This window comes from Scyliorhinus torazame, chromosome 6 (genome assembly GCF_047496885.1).
Source record: "Scyliorhinus torazame isolate Kashiwa2021f chromosome 6, sScyTor2.1, whole genome shotgun sequence".
NCBI classification, from domain to species: domain Eukaryota; kingdom Metazoa; phylum Chordata; class Chondrichthyes; order Carcharhiniformes; family Scyliorhinidae; genus Scyliorhinus; species Scyliorhinus torazame.
Genome location: NC_092712.1, coordinates 87,879,738 through 87,896,597, shown reverse-complemented (window position 1 = coordinate 87,896,597; position 16,860 = coordinate 87,879,738). Strand labels below are relative to the sequence as shown.

General features: G+C 50.1%; 1 protein-coding gene across 2 annotated transcripts in view; it reads left to right on the top strand.

Annotated features, from left to right (window-relative positions):
• Positions 1–16,860, top strand: part of apbb1ip (amyloid beta (A4) precursor protein-binding, family B, member 1 interacting protein) — a 256,190-nt gene that overhangs the window by 95,348 nt on the left and 143,982 nt on the right. For both annotated transcript variants that reach the window (XM_072508444.1, XM_072508445.1), the window contains exons 2-3: positions 3,343–3,426; positions 12,342–12,432. In XM_072508444.1, coding sequence (XP_072364545.1) covers positions 3,343–3,426; positions 12,342–12,432 — 175 coding nt within the window. The remainder of the gene's footprint in view (positions 1–3,342; positions 3,427–12,341; positions 12,433–16,860) is intronic.

Here is a 16,860-nt window from a genome sequence, read left to right as displayed (position 1 = left end):
AGCCGTTCTGCTGGCCAGTGGGGGGGGGGGGGGGGGGGGGCTTCGGCTGGGACTGGTGGGGGTGGCCCGCGGGTAGCCAGGGGTGTTACAGGGAGGCAATATCTGGCAGGCCGGGTCCGCGCGCGTCCAGCGCCATGTTGTACAGCGCGACCGCTGCAGGAAGCCGCCGTTCACAAGCACGACCATGGACCCAGCAATTCTCCGTCCGTATCTGCAGTTAAAGCTGGGGGCTTTACGTGGCCCGGCTGCTAGCCCCCCACCGGGCGGAACATCGGTGCGGGGCGCTGCCAACCTTTTGGTCGTAAGACGAGACACATGCTCCAGACATAGCCTGAAGATCGGAAAATCCAGCACTTCGTCTCAGAAACAGAATCCTGCCGCTGATGTGCAGAATGCATCCTAACCTGCCACACACAAAAGGCATCTGAGAGTAACGTGGAGAGGCAGGACACTTATTAATACATTTAAATAGGGTGCCCACAGCACTACTGGGAACTGGATTGGAATTTTACTGCTGCTTCCAGGTTTTCCTAAAAGTTGGAAAACTCCCTCAGAAACTGATGAGGGAGCTTCTGGCTCTCAAAGGTTTCAGCCAGGCCCCTGAAAGAAAAGTTCAGTCTCTGCCAACCCCAAGGCTGCCTTCCTCCCCTAATCCCGATTTCTAACCCACCCACCTACAATTGAGAACCTGCCGTCCGTCTCTCCCCCTACCCCAATCCACTCTCCGCAAACTGCTGGACACCATCCGCCCCAACTACAGCCTCCTGCTCAGCTGTGCTCACCTCTCCCAGTAGTGATACCAAAACTCTGGAGCTGCCGACCCTCCAGTTGGGCTGGCAGCATAGATGGCCCACCCACTGCCCTTAATGGGATGGCGAGCATGGAGGCAGCTGATTAAGAGGCCAACTCTGGGAGATTGCCAGGGAGGCAGATGCAGACTTCCCACTTGATCCTGATGCCAGGGTCCTGAAGCTCCCAGTAAAACCGGCCCTTTTAAAAACCAGGGGGAGGATTCTCCCGGTCCCCAGCTGCGTGTTTCTCGGTTTCGCACCATTTTCTGGCAGTGGGATTCAATACTGCCGGCACTTGTCAATGGGAATTCCCATTGAAGCCACCCCACACCGACAGAAAACCCACGGGGGGTGCGCTTCCAGAGTATCCCAATGGGTGGAGAATTCCGGCCCAGAGCTAGTTAACAAAGGGCATGAGAATCGCCTCTGTGACTACAGAAGTAGCCTTGGAATAAATTATAATCCGATTATGAGGTTGAGGTGAGATCATGTCACGGAGTGTTTTATAAACTTAATTTGAACTCTGACGTTAGATTGCGGCCTGAAGCTCAATCATACCTATCTGTATGATTTTAAATGTCTGCTTGTCATCAAGTGGTTTAGTAACCTGTTTAATTTGAGACATTTTAATCCAAGTTCTGACTGCTAAAAGTGGGAAAGGTCTAAAATGATGAGCCGATGAATAAATCAACAGGCACAGGGTCAGGAAGAACTCTGGAGCAAAGAAAGGAAGCTCACTGTAAACTGAAAACGCCTCTCATTCGTTTTGGTTGTATCCATGTGTACGTGTATATAATCTAACATATTTGTGGGGGAGGAGAGCCATACTGTAGTTAATGCTTTTGCTACATGGAGTTTTCAGTGCTGCACCAGTTGTAAGCCCCATGTCTATGTTGTATAATGACACTCAAAAAAGGGCAGCACGGTAGCATAGTGGTTAGCACAATTGCTTCACAGCTCCAGGGTCCCAGGTTCGATTCCGGCTTGGGTCACTGTCTGTGCGGAGTCTGCACATCCTCCCTGTGTGTGCGTGGGTTTCCTCCGGGTGCTCCGGTTTCCTCCCACAGTCCAAAGATGTGCAGGTTAGGTGGATTGGCCATGATAAATTGCCCTTAGTGTCCAAAATTGCCCTTAGTGTTGGGTGAGGTTACTGGGTTATGGGGATAGGGTGGAAGTGTGGACCTTGGGTAGGGTGCTCTTTCCAAGAGCCGGTGCAGACTCGATGCGCCGAATGGCCTCCTTCTGCACTGTAAATTCTATGAAGTATCAATAGGTTAAGGCATGTTGGCTAAATAATTATTAAAATGTTGCTGCGACATATCAAGGTCTCATACCAACAGTTTTTATTTTGTACCATCTTGGTTTCCCTCTATAGTATTCTGCTTTAAAAAAAATACAGCATAGGAAACTGAAATTGTCCCCTTCAGAATGCATAGTACCAATTCAACAGAAGTCCTCACTGTTCTGGTTCACAGAAGGTTATTTTATTAACAGAAAATGTAAGTTTAAGCATCTTAAGCACTTTATAACTCACCTTTCATTGAACAAAGTAATGTTCTGTGGTCAATCTTGGGCATTATTTATTGGAATAAATTAATTTTAATAATCTTTAAGCTTATTGCTTTATGCTTACATTAACACTGCAATGAAGTTGCTGTGAAAAGCCCCTAGTTGCCACACTCCGGCACCTGTTCGGGTACACTGAGGGAGAATTCAGAATGTCCAATTCACCTAACAGGCACGTCTTTCAGGACTTGTGGGCGGAAACCGGAGCACCCGGAGGAAACCCACGCAGTCATGGGGAGAACATGCAGACTCCGCACAGACATTGACCCAAGCTGGGAATCGAACCTGGGACCCTGGCGCTGTGAAGCAACAGTGCTAACCCCTGTGCTGCCATGGAGCCCATTATTAAACTTTACAACAACCTTGAGTCGTGTGTCAGAATGCTTTGTTTAATTTCCCATTCCGTATCAAAATTAGTTTTGCATTTTAGCATTTTTGAATCATACCACGAGCAACCATGATCCTCAATATTGTATGTAAATCTACCATAGGGTATGATAGCAAGCAGAAAGTTCCCAGAGCAGTCCCTGGCTATTACTGGCTATTACTGAGTCTGCTGAATCCCAACCAGAGCAGCAGTTTGCGAGCTAATTGTATCAGTATTCCTGGACTAGCAAGAGGAGATTTTGCTCAGGATTTCCTCCACTGGCCGCTATCCACAATTCCTGTGTTGATATGTTGGATGAAATCAGAATCTAACTTTGCAGCAATACCTTCTCACTAATCTGGAGGCACATAGAAAACAGCTGCTTTGATATGGTAATTGAGAGGCTGGCGTATCCTGTGGAACTGTGCCCCAGAAAAAGTCAACGCCTTTAAAGGAAAAAAAACAAAAATTGGAATTATAGAGAAGTCCGCTGTGTGGCTTACACAAATTGGTGTTTAATCTTGATACGCAGAGACTAAAACAAGGTAACATCCTAGCATGGCTTTCAACACCCCTGTGTTAGTTTCTATAATGATTGCCTGCCTTGTGCCTTTACAGATGGAGTCTGGAGGAGGTAATGCCAGTGATGACATAGATGCCATGTTCAGTGATCTCCTAGGAGAAATGGACCTGCTGACACAGGTTAGTTGTGTTTTCAAATGAGAAACTTGTGGGTGGGCGGCGAGGGTGGTGGAGGGAGAATTTTACATTTGAAAACCATGTGCTCTGCCTCACTGCACCGAGATAAAATCCAGCGTGTTGATGTTGGGTCGCCAACCCAACAGTCTCCAAAAATACGCAAGTCAGGCGGGCCAGGAAATCATTTTCAAATAGGCCAATCATCCACAATTTTATTTGCCCACTGGATTTTTCAGTCATCGGATCTAAAGATGTTTGGGAGTCTTTTATGCCAGCTCATACAAGATGATACAAGGATGGCAAACCACAGCCTGCCCCCGGATTTGTGGTTGACTGTACCCACAGGGAAGGTGGCAATGCTCGTGATCATTAATGAATTTTTTTTGCACTTCAAAATGATTAATCAAGACTTATACTGAGAGCAGGGGGACTTTACATTACCCCTTTGCCACGTGACGGATTGACCTGCAGGACTGAGTCTCAGACCCCTCGTATCGAGGTTTTATTCAGATTACAATGTACAATGTGAATGTAGCTGCTACAAAAATTCAACACTATGTTATTTATTACATTGACTCAAGACACAAGTGCTGAAACAGGTATGGGAACCTGACCCTGGTATTAGCCGCAAGCTTGGAAGGGAGCAAGGGGAAAGGTTTGTGGTTGGCGAACAAGCTTCCTCCACAGCTCTAAATGGCTAGCTCTGCACTGAGCGGCCACTAATTGTCCACAGCATGCTTTATTTGGCGTGTTTAAAGGGCGGTGCGGGGGGGGGAGTCAACCAACTGAGCATTCTGTGTTGGCATCCCGCATTCTACTAAAAAACATAAACTTCATCCCATGGTAACCAAAAGGCCAAACTCAATTTAACAACAAAGCAAATTAGTTAGGCAGAAATATTCCACCAATAAGGATAGAAAATGTTTTATCAGAATGTTTTAATTCTGGGCTGACTGAATTTAGTAAGGAGATATCTCTTTCATCAGAGAATGATTACTTTTTGCATTTGCAATGGAAAAGAAATGGAGGATTTACAAATCGCTGTTGTCTTTAATATAGTTACAATTGAGGCCAGTTCAGCTCAGTTGACTGGACAGCTTGAGTGGGATTCTCCGTTTCGCCGGCAGCGCACTCACGCCCACGGATTTCCCAACCAAGTAGGGTATCCACAATGGGAAACCCCATTGGCCAGCTGACGAGACGGAGAATCCCATTGCCAGTGGGGGCGCGCCGCACCAGGAAACGTAATGCAGAGCGAGGCGAACAGTGAGGGTTCAATTCCTGTACTGGCTGAAGTTATTTATGAAGGCCCTGCCTTCTTGTCCCTCACCTGAGGTATGGTGACCCTGAGGTTAAATCCCCACCAGTCAGCTGTCCCCCGCAAAGGGGAAAGCAGCTTATGGTCATCTGGGATTGTGGCAACTTTACTTAATTACAATTGCAATCATATATTCAATTTTGATATGCCGCTTGATCCAAAGATTAGTAAAGACATCCTGGATCATTTCAGGTAAAATATCTCTCTGTGTCATTTTAACCAAACATGAAGCAAGTAGAAAAATTTATCAAATATGTTTTCCAAAAGATGACTTTGTAGCATTTTACTTTCAGATCGCAGTATCAGGAAGTTTGCCAACAATTCCTTACATATTTCTGTCAGCAATTTAAAAGAACATTAAATAAAATAAACTGCATCAATGCCCTTCCTCTTGTAAATTCTAACTTTGCTCAATGTTGTTCCAAGCTGTTGGTGCAGGTTTTGGCAGGTTTTATCCTGCCAGCTGGTTGTTATTCTATTTTCTGGGTTTGATGTGGTGTTGAATTACCTTTGGAGGCAAGTGCTATTCCTTTGTGGGATTATTTTCCATTTCTTCAGGCTGGTATAAAAACAAATATACTCCACACATCCATATCTGACTCTTATTAATATCCAACATGATTTTCTTTCCCTAGAATATCACTTTAGGAAAGAAAACCTGGGCAAGTTGGTCAGTAACTGTACCTCCTGTGTGTCTGCCTCAGATTCAGCTATTTCCATCTCTCCCTGGCCATTTCCCTGACAGATAAAAGAAACATTACTGGTTAAAAGAATTCTTAAATCAAGCAGGACGTCAGATTTGATTTCCTTCCACAAGCTCAGCCGCTGCCTATAGATACATAGAAATGATTCTTTCACCTCCATTGCCCTATGGTTCAAAGGATAAATTGATGCAATTGATGATACAGAAGTTCCTTTACGTTCCACAGGAGGATCTCACTAATCTCATAATTCGCTTGCGAAAGGGCATAAGCGACAGTTTACAATAGGCGCGATTCACCTAAATGGAAACAAAGACCCATAGCGAGCGTGTTTAGCCGTGTTTCCTGGCACTCGCAGTGCTGCAAAACACATGGCTATTCAACGTGACTCGGTTGTATGAGGGGCCTCAACAGGTAACGCGCAGTCAAAGCCGCACATAGCCCTGTCGTGTACTGCGGGAAGCTCCATTCGCCGGAACTCCCCAGTGTAGCAAGAGATCTCGGGGACCACCAAAGTGACCCCTGACAGCCCGCAAGCCCAAACACACAATGGGAGGGTTCCCGCCGCCCCCCACACCCCTCCCCCACACAACCCCCCCAATATATACTGACACCCCCGGTCCGAACGCATGTGGGTAAAAAATGCCAACCTGACACCATGGCAGCGCCAGAATGGGATCCAGGTGGCACCAGCAGTGTCAGGGCACCACCCTGCCCAAAGGGCATGCAGCTGGGGGCCTCCGATCCCCTGGGAGACCGCCACGAGTGCCATTCTGTCTGATCCCCGTTTGTGGGGACCAGTGTTGAACTGTGCTCGGCCTGAGTTTCCAAGGCGAAGGGGATGAATCCCAAAACATCCGGGGTAGGATTCTCTCATCCCCGGCTGGGCCGGAGAATCACCGGGAGGGGCGCGAATCGCGATCGCGCCCAATGTTTCTGTAAGGCTTTCCACCAGCCTCAGAATTACGGTCAGCACGGTGTCACAGTGGTTAGCACTGTTGCCTCACAGCACCAGGGCTCGGGTTCAATTCCGGCCTTGGGTGACTGTGTGTGGAATTTGCACATTCCCTGCTCCTAATTTATAACGATTTAAATTATAGTCTGCCTTCTCGTCTTTGCTACCAAAGTGGATAACCTTGTATTTCTCCAAATTATACAGCAGGAGGAGGCCATTCATCCTCTGCAAACCTGCCCACCATCCATTATGATCATGGCTGATCATCCAACTCAATAGCCTAATCCCGTTTTGCCCAATATCCTTTGATCCCCTTCACCCCAGTGCTATATCTAACTGCTTCTTGAAAACATACAATGATTTGGCCTCAACTACTTCCTGTGGTAACGCATTCCACAGGTTCACCAGTCTCTGAGTGAAGGCATTTCTCCTCATCTTTGTCCTCTGTCCTCTACCCTGTATCCTCAGACTGTAACCCCTGGTTCTGGACACACCCACCATCGGGAACATCCTTCCTGCATCTATCCTGTCCAGTCCTGTTAGAATTTTATAGGTTTCTATGAGATCCCCTCTCATTCTTCTGAACTCCAGCAAATACAATCCTCACCGATTCCATCTCTCCTCATACGTCAGTCCCGCCATCCCAGGAATCAGTCTGGTAAACCTTCTCTGCACTCCCTCTAGAGCAAGAACAACATTCCTCAGATAAGGAGACCAAAGCCACACATAATATTCCAGGTGTGGTCTCACTAAGACCCTGTGTAATTGCAGCAAGACATCCCTGCTCCTCTTGCATAGTGAAAGTCAGCATACCATTTGCCTTCTTTACCGCCTGCTAGAACTGCATGCTTACCTTCAGTGACTGGTGTACGAGGACATCCAGGTCTCATTGCATATTCCCCGCTCCTAATTTATAACCATTCAAATAATAGTCTGTCTTCTCATTTTTGCTACCAATGTGGATAACCTTATATTTCTCCAAATTATCCTGCATCTGCCATTCATTTGCCCACTCGCTCAACTTGTCCAAATCACACTGAAGGATCTCTGCATCCTCCTCACAGCTCACCCTCCCACCCAACTTGGTGTCATCTGCAAATTTGGAGATATTACATTTTGTTCCTTCATCTAAATCATTAATATGTATTGTGAATAACTGGGATCCTAGCATCAATTTCTGCAGTACCCCACTCGTCGCTGCCTGCCAATTTGAAAAAGATCCATTAATTCCTATTGTCTGCCAACCAGTTTTCTATCCATCTCAATACACTATCCCTAATCCCATGCGTTTTAATTTTACACGCTAATCTCTTATGCAGGACTTTGTCCAAAGCCTTCTGAAAGTCCAAATATACCACATCCACTGGCTCCCCTTGTCAACTCGATTAGTTACATCCTTGAATAATTCCAGTAGATTTGTCAAGCATGATTTCCCCTTCATAAATCCATGCTGACTCTGTCTGATCCTGCCACTGCTTTCTAAGTGCTCAGCTATAAATTAATCGATCATGGATTCTAGAATTTTCCCCAGTACCGACGTCCGGTTTACTGGTCTATAATTCCCTGTTTTATCTCTACCTCCCTTTTTAAATAGCGGAGTTAGATACCCTCCAATCTGCAGGAACTGTTCCAGAGTCTATAGAATCCTCAAAGATGATCACCAATGCATCCACTATTTCTGGAGCCACTTCCTTGGGTATTCTAGGATGTAGATTATCAGGCCCAAGGGATTTATCAGTATTCAATCCCGTCAATTTCCCCAACACCATTTCTTTACTAATATCGATCTCCTTTAGGTCCTCCCTCTCACTAAACCCTGCATTCCCCAACATTTCTGGTATCTGATTTGTGTTCTCATTTGTGAAGACAGAACCAAAGTATGTACTTAGTTGCTCGGCCATTTCTTTGTCCCCTATTATACATTCCTCTGATTCGGACTGTAAGGGACCTACATTTGTCTTCACCAATCTTTTCCTCTTCATGTACCTACAGAAACTTTTACAGTCAATTTTTATGTTCCTTGCAAGCTTACTCTTGTACTCTATATTTTCCCCTTCTTAATCAATCCTTTGGTCCTTTGCAGAATTCTAAACTGATCCCAACTGATCTCTTGGTTTTCTTGGCCAACTTATATGGTTCTTCATTTGGATCGAACACTATCTCTAATTTCCCTTGTAACATAAGAACATAAGAACTAGGAGCAGGAGTAGGCCATCTGGCCCCTCAAGCCTGCTCCTGCCATTCAATGAGATCATGGCTGATCTTTTGTGGACTCAGCTCCACTTTCTGGCCCGAACACCATAACCCTTAATCCCTTTATTCTTCAAAAAACGATCTATCTTTATCTTAAAAACATTTAATGAAGGAGCCTCAACTGCTTCACTGGGCAAGGAATTCCATAGATTCACAACCCTTTGGGTGAAGAGGTTCCTCCTAAACTCAGTCCTAAATCTACTTCCCCTTATTTTGAGGCTATGCCCCCTAGTTCTGTTTTCACCCGCCTGCTATGGATTGGCCACCTTTAACGATTTACTTTTGTGCCTGATGGGAATAAACAATTGCTGCAGTTCCCCCATGCACTCCTTGAATGTTTGCCATTGCCTATCCACCATCTTCCCTTTAAGTAACGTTCCCCAATGAATCAAAGGCAACTCATGGCTCTTTTCATCGGAGTTTCCTATATTAAGATTCAGGACCCTAGTCTCAGAATCTACTACTTCACTCTTCATCTTGATGAAAAATTCTATCACATTATGGTCGCTCATCCCCAAGGGATCTCGCACAGCTAGATTGCCAATGATTCCGTTCTCATTACACAATACCCAGTCTAGGATGGCCTGTTCTCTAGTCGGTTCCCCAATGTATTGGTCCAGAAAACCATCCCGTATAAATTGCAGGAATTCCTCCCCTATAGCATTGTGGCTAATTTTATTTGTCCAATCTATATGCAGATTAAAATCACCCATAAGCACAAAAAAAGGGAAGTGGGATTGGGAAACTATGCATTTCTTAAAAACTGCTAATGTTTCTGTTATTGTGCTTTCAGAGCAGAAAGCAGCAGTTTTTCACCGGGGATGTGTTAAAACCCGGCAAAGAATGAGTTCACCCAGTCAGTTGTTAATTTAACGATTGAGCAGCTAAAGAGTGCTCAACTCGGAACTTGCTGCAGTTGTTATATTAATTGGTTCAATGGCACTGTTGATGGAAGGAGCTGGGACCCCCGAGAGTTGGTGGTTCTGTCAGTAACCAAGCAGACACCCATCAACAACCAGCAGGCCATTAAACAGTCCACTGCACTCTGCTGGCCCTGCACTTTAACTAGCTGAACGCATCAGGGTTTTTCAACACTTCGCCGCATCAGCTGCTTAAAGTGCCCCTGAATGAAGTTTACCTGGACTCAGTGGGATTTTAAACAGATGAACTGTAAACTGTTGAAAAACTCCAACCCGCTGCTCAGCTGATGGCTTCAATCTTTATTCTAGGATTTCAGGAACCTAATGGGTTGGATGTTTAAATACATTATTACAAGTACAAGCCGGCAAAAGAAGCCATGGAATTAATTTAAATATTGATTTGCAATTCAAACTATGCAAGTAGACAATTGACAAATTGAAATGAAGTTTGTGTTTCATTTCTGATTTCTAAACACAGAGGCTGATAACACGCGCAAGAGCAACTATTTTAATTTTAATACCATTTGATCAAACTTCCAAGATGTCAGTGAGTTCGGCTGTCCAAATCAAGTGTTTAATGTCCGACAGTTTCTTGTGCTCCAGAGCTACATTAACATTCCAGGCTGCGCTATGGCTTAGGGGCTGAATTTTGTCTACTGCGTGGAAAAACTGGGACAGCAGCAGCAAAAAGAGTGGTGAGCCTCCAATCAGCTGGGAACTTACAAGGGACCCACCTAACGTGATCCTGGGGCATGGCCCAAAATGGAGATCCAATGCCGCCAGCCTCAACAGGCAGGAGCGTAATTTAAATAATTTCATTGGGATTTTAAATCTATCGAAGGATGGCAACAGAGATTGCATGGACCAAATGACAGGGATTAGACCAGGGCTTCCCAAACTGTAGGCCGTGAGCCCCGGTGGGGTCACGAGATGAGATTCTGGATCCCCAGCTCAGAAGCAGTGGGAGCGACCTAATGTAATGGACTGCTCTCGGGTGGCATGGTGGCACAGTGGTCAGCACTGCTGCCTCACGGCGGTGAGGACCCAGGTTCGATCACGACCCCGGGTCACTGTCCGTGTGGAGTTTGCATTCTCCCCGTGTCTGAGTAGGTCTCACCCCCACAGCCCAAACATTTGCAGGCTAGGTGGATTGCCCCTTAATTGAAAAAAAAATGAATTGGGTGCTTTAATTTTTTTTACGAAGTAATGGACAGCTCTCTGAGGCCCAACTGCTGCTGAAAAAATAGCCTTGAAAAAGGTAGGTGCTGGGTTTTCTTTTTGGTATAAAACCATGGGCGAAATTCTCCCCCAACGGCGCGATGTCCGCCGACTGGCGCCAAAGACGGCGCCAATCAGACGGGCATCGCGCCGGCCCAAAGGTGTGGAATGCTCCGCATCTTTGGCGGCCTAGCCCCAACATTGAGGGGCTAGGCCGACGCCGGAGGGACTTCCGCCCCGCCAGCTGGCGGAAATGGCGTTTGTTGCCCCGCCAGCTGGCGCGGAAATGCGCCGCATGCGCGGGAGCGTCAGCGGCCGCTGACAGTTTCCCGGCACATGCGCGGGAGCATCAGCGGCCGCTGAAAGTTTCCCGCGCATGCGCAGTGGGGAGAGTCTCTTCCGCCTCCGCCATGGTGGAGGCCGTGGCGGAGGCGGAAGGGAAAGAGTGCCCCCACGGCACAGGCCCGCCCGCGGATCGGTGGGCCCCGATCGCGGGCCAGGCCACCGTGGGGGCACCCCTCGGGGTCAGATCGCCCTGCGCCCCCCCCCCAGGACCCCGGAGCCCACCCACGCCGCCTGGTCCCGCCGGTAAATACCAGGTTTGATTTACGTCGCCGGGACAGGCAATCTCTGGGCGGGACTTCGGCCCATCCGGGCTGGAGAATCCAGCGGGGGGTCCCGCCAACCGGCGCGGCCCGATTCCCGCCCCCACCCAATCTCCGGTACCGGAGACTTCGGCGGGGGCGGGGGCGGGATTCACGGTGACCAACGGCCATTCTCCGACCCGGCAGGGGGTCGGAGAATGACGCCCCTGGTGTTTCATCAATTACACCCCCCCCCCCCCTCCAACCACGCTCAACTCCTGCCTCCTCTGCCCCTTCCCCACTCAACAGCAGAAGCCTCTCCACCCACCCCACCGCCACTCAACAGCTCTTATATGCTGACACCCCTTTACCCACCTCCCCCCTTCATTCCCTTGCTCCGGATCCATACAGTCAGACAGTTGATGTGTTCGCCACCCTTCTGCTACTGGTGAGCTACCTGGTGGTGCCCATTCAGTACTGGCAACTTGCCAGTCACATGCTATCAGCCCAACCACCAAGGCATATTGAACCTCTCACTGCTGCCATCAGGTGGGCTGCATAAGTGTAACACCCACTGCTCGAGCGATAACCACATCAAACCAGAATCAATGCCTCGAAAAGTGCCCATTAAGTCAAAAGTAGTGCCGTATAGTAAGTGAGTATTGTATTTTTTAGATGAGGTTGCCAAAATCCCACATCTCAAGCTCACCAATGGAGAACCAAAGCCATTCACATTTCTCTTTGTTGCTCTTAAAGGAAAAGGGAAATGCCAAGATTTCTTGATTTCTCCACATCTCCCAACCCCAAAAGCAATTCAAACATACAGAATGAGATGTTCCTGAAGCAGCCCGGATTTAATCCCTATCCTCAATATTCCAACATCGGTAAAGTTTTGCATCCTCTTTATCATTTGCTTTTGGCCTGGGGATTTAAAAATGTTAAACGTTTACTCTTCAAATGTTCTTACAGAGTTTAGGGGTGGATACCATCCCACCCGAATCTGCAAAACTCAATCAAGATTCGGAGTTCAAACTCTCGATTGGCTTTATGGATGTAAATGGTAAGAACATTTCTCTTTGATACTGTTGGGTAAATGCACGAAGTGCAACATGGAGTAAAGGTTTCTGTTAAACTGGGAAGCAACTCAGTTAACATTTAAATGAAATGGCCTGACTTTCTTACCTCTAACTTTATTTATTTTTCGCGTATGTCACCTGCTTTTTGAATCCTTTTCGAATGCTACATCACGTTAAAAGTTTTAGTTGGATCACCCCAAAACTCCCGCTCTTGCAAAGAAACTCAACCCAATTTCCTGAATCTTCCCTCGCAGTTTAGCTTTCCTTTCCAATACCCAGAGTCAATCTTGTTGCTCCCCGCTTTACGCTCTCAAATGTAATAATATCCTTTGGCTGAACAGAGATCTAAGCTACAAAATATACAGATGTTGGAAATCTGAAATACAAATGGATCCCGCAGGAATTGCTCAGCAGTTAATGTCTCAGTGTGATTCTGACAAGAGGTCATCAATCTGAAGGTTAATTGTCTCTCCCGCTCACCACAGATTCTGCCTCAGCTGCTGAGGATTTACAGCATTTTCTGTTTATGTTTCAGTTTCTGCACAACAAGAGTGGCTGGTCTCCTTGAAATATAGTATTGGGACTTCTGGGTGCGGCTATGCAGAGCTAGGTCGCATATTCGGTAGCTCCTGCTTGGAACGGACTTTTGGGCTCTTTTACAGGGCCCCCACGGCATTTGTTTGAACTTTCCCGGTGTGGGAAGAAGACTGCAGCATTCCCCTGACAGTGTCCCCCAGGAATATTATGTCTTTTGGCTACCAGACCCGGCAGAAACAGTAAAAGATTTGGCTTGTGCTGCAGGAATAGACAAAGGCCTCTTCCAGCATGCAGGCGGGGGAAGGGCAAGCTTAAAGCTGCAATCTGACTTGACTCTATCAAAGGTGAATTCTAGCAGCAGAGGGAACAACTGTGAAAAGATCTGCCAAGGCCATTGAAGAAGCAGGGACGAGGCTTTTTTTTTGACTCAGCCCGTGGGGAAGGGAAGAGAGAGGTCCCCCTCCAACTTCTATGAAACGGACCAGAAGTGTAACGGCTAAAGGAGCGGCACTGGAGCAACGGGAGAAGCGAGGGAAAGAAAACAAAATGGTGGCGGCCAGGGACAAAGGGGAGCTGCAGGAGTTCATCAGGCGCTGCTTCGAGGAGCAGCGCGAGGGGATGTGCAAGGAGATGTTGGCGCCTATGCTTTCGGCAATTGAAGGACTCGGGATCACCCAGAAGGCCCACAAAGCTAAGATCCAGGAGGTACAGAAAAGAGTCAGTCAGAACGAGGACGAGCTCGTGGGCCTGGCGGTGAGAGTGGAGCAGAACGAGGCGCTACACAAGAGGTGGGCGGGAAGACTCGAAGACCTGGAGAACAGGTCGAGGAGAAAGAATCTGCGAATCCTGGGTCTCCCTGAGGGAGTGGAGGGGGCTGATGCCGGGGCATACGCGAGCACGATGCTCGAGGCGATGATGGGCACGAAGGCCCCTTCGAGGCCGCTGGAGTTGGACGCGGCACATCGGGTGCTGGCGAAGAAGCCCCAGGCAAATGAGCCGCCAAGGGCGATGGTGGTGAGGTTCCACCGGTTCACAGACAGAGAGTGGGTCCTGAGATGGGCCAAGAAGGAGCGGAGCAGTAAGTGGGACAATGCAGAGATCCGAATATACCCGGATTGGAGCACGGAGGTTGCAAAGCGGAGAGTGGGTTTCAACCGGGCCAAAGCGGCGTTGTACCGGAAAGAAGTGAAATTCGGAATGCTGCAGCCAGCGCGACTGTGGGTCACATACAAGGGCCAATACTATTACTTCGAAACGCCTGAAGAGGCGTGGACCTTTGTACAAGCCGAAAAGTTGGACTCTAACTGAGGGTTTGTGAGGGTGGGGGGGATGTTTTATGGTTTGATGTATGATGGTTGTTGTATATAGGGGGTCAATCACGCGCAGGAAATGTTACATGGGCTGGGGGAGAGAGACAAGGCCGCGACAGGAGCTGCACTAGAGGGGGCGGAGCGGGCTTTGGAAAGCGCGGGGTGTTTTCCCAAGCGCGGGAAGAAAGGCGGGAAGGGGAACGAAGGAATGCATATGGATTGGGAGACTCCCACGCGGGGAGGTCAATGGGACGGCGGGGGAAGCCGGGGTCAGCAGGCGTCAGCTGACTTACGGGAGTGATATGGGGGGAGCAAAAAAGCTAGACAGGGGTCTAGCGGGGGGGAGGGGAGGGGGGGGGGGGTGGTAAGGGTTGCTGCTGCACTGGCCGAAAGAGAATGGGACACAGAAGAGGTGGTCGGGACGGGGGTCCCCCCTCTGGGGGACTGGAGGGTGAGGGAGGCGTGGACACGGGACTGGCCCAGAAAAGGAGATGGCTAGTCGGCAGGGCGTGGGGGGGTGAGAGCCCCTCAAATCCGGCTGATAACGTGGAATGTGAGGGGCCTGAATGGGACGGTGAAGAGGGCAATGTCCGCCAACCGGCGCCAAAAACGGCGCAAATCAGCCCGGCATTGCGCCACCCCAAAGGTGCGGAATCCTCCGCATCTTGACTGGCCGAGCCCTAACCTTGAGGGGCTAGGCCTGCGCCGGACTGATTTCCACCCCACCAGCTGGCGGGAAAAGCCTTTTGTGCCCCGGCAGCTGGCGCGGAAATGACATTGCCGGGCGGCGCATGCGCGGGAGCGTCAGCGGCCGCTCACGGCATCCCCGCGCATGCGCAGTGGAGGGAGTCTCTTCCGCCTCTGCCATGGTGGAGACCGTGGCAAAGGCGGAAGGAAAAGAGTGCCCCCACGGCACCGGCCTGCCCGTGGGTCGGTGGGCCCCGATCGAGGGCCAGGCCACCGTGGGGGCACCCCCCGGGGCCTGATCGCCCCACGCCCAGGACCCCGGAGCCCGCCCGCGCCGCCTTGTCCCGCCGGTAAGAGAGGTGGTTTAATCCACGCCGGCGGGACAGGCATTATAGCAGCGGGACTTCGGCCCATCTGGGCCGGAGAATCGTCGGGGGTGGGCCCGCCAACCGGCGCGGCGCGATTCCCGCCCCCGCCGAATATCTGGTGCCGGAGAATTCGGCAACCAGCGGGGGTGGGATTCACGCCAGCCCCCGGCGATTCTCCGACCCGGCGGGGGGTAGGAGAATACCGCTCAAGTTCTCTTCCAACCCACCAGGTGGGTTGGCAGCTGATTTGCCTGCCTGCCCTCAGCTAATGGGTTCAAAGGTCCCACCGCCTTATTTAAATACCAGACCAGCACACCCATATCACTCTCTGCAACCTGCCAGTCTTCACCAGAATGTGCAGGACGTCAGTAGCCCAAAGGGAAAAAGCTAGCAGTCGCAAGAAGAAGTCTGTTCCTCAATTCAACCACCCTCCCCCAAGCCCTCACCCGTGAGGTGCGCATGGCCCATTCTACACACTGCATCTGAAGTTTCCGGGCACCCCTTCCAGTAAACAATGTGCTATCCCTTTGATGCCTTTGTTTGTGAGCTTTCCATGCAGTCTTGGCGGGGTCCAGCTTCCTTCCCCTCTGACATCCCTCAGCTTTCCATTGTTCATCCTCCTCATCCACCCCCTTGCCTCTCTGCACACCATCGTGAGCTTTCGCTCTACCCTCACATCTCCACACAGCCATTCTTCTGAATTGCCCTCTTGGCTTAATTCGGCCTCACCCCCCTCAGCCCCCAGCCTCACTTCGCACTCCACCCCCAGTCGAACTTTGGACCTTTGTTGCGGTGGCAGCTCAGTCTTGTCCAGATAAACACTGCTGTGTGGCACCAGGTGCGAGGAGTCCCCTGCACTCCCCAGACCTAGATGTAGTGCTGATCTGACTCAGTGACACAGGAAAGTCCATGGATCCTGCAGCACGGTGCTACTCAAAGACCAGCACAGCTCACCTGGGAGCCAGAAGGGAAGGAGAATCAGGACCGAAATTCTCCGGAAACGGCGCGATGTCCGCCGACTGGCGCCCCAAACGACGCAAATCAGACGGGCATCGCGCCCTAGCCCCAACCTTGAGGGGCCATTGGTGCCCCGCCAGCTGGCGCGGAAATGACATCTCCGGGCGGCGCATGCGCGGGAGCGTCAGCAGCCGCTGACAGCTTCCCACGCATGCGCAGTGGAGGGAGTCTCTTCCGCTTCTGCCATGGTGGAGACCGTGGCGGAGGCGGAAAGGAAAGAGTGCCCCCATGGCACAGGCCCTCCCGCGGATCGGTGGGCCCCGATCGTGGGCCAGGCCACCGCGGGGGCACCCCCCGGGGCCAGATCACCCCGCCGCCCCCCCCCCCCCAGGACCCCGGAGCCCGCCTGCGCCGCCTTGTCCCGCCGGTAAGGTAGGTGGTTTAATTTACGCCGACGGGACAGGCATTTTAGCGGCGGGACTTCGGCCCATCCGGGCCGGAGAATCGCGCGGGGGGGCCCGCCAACCGGCGTGGCGCGATTCCCGCCCCCGCC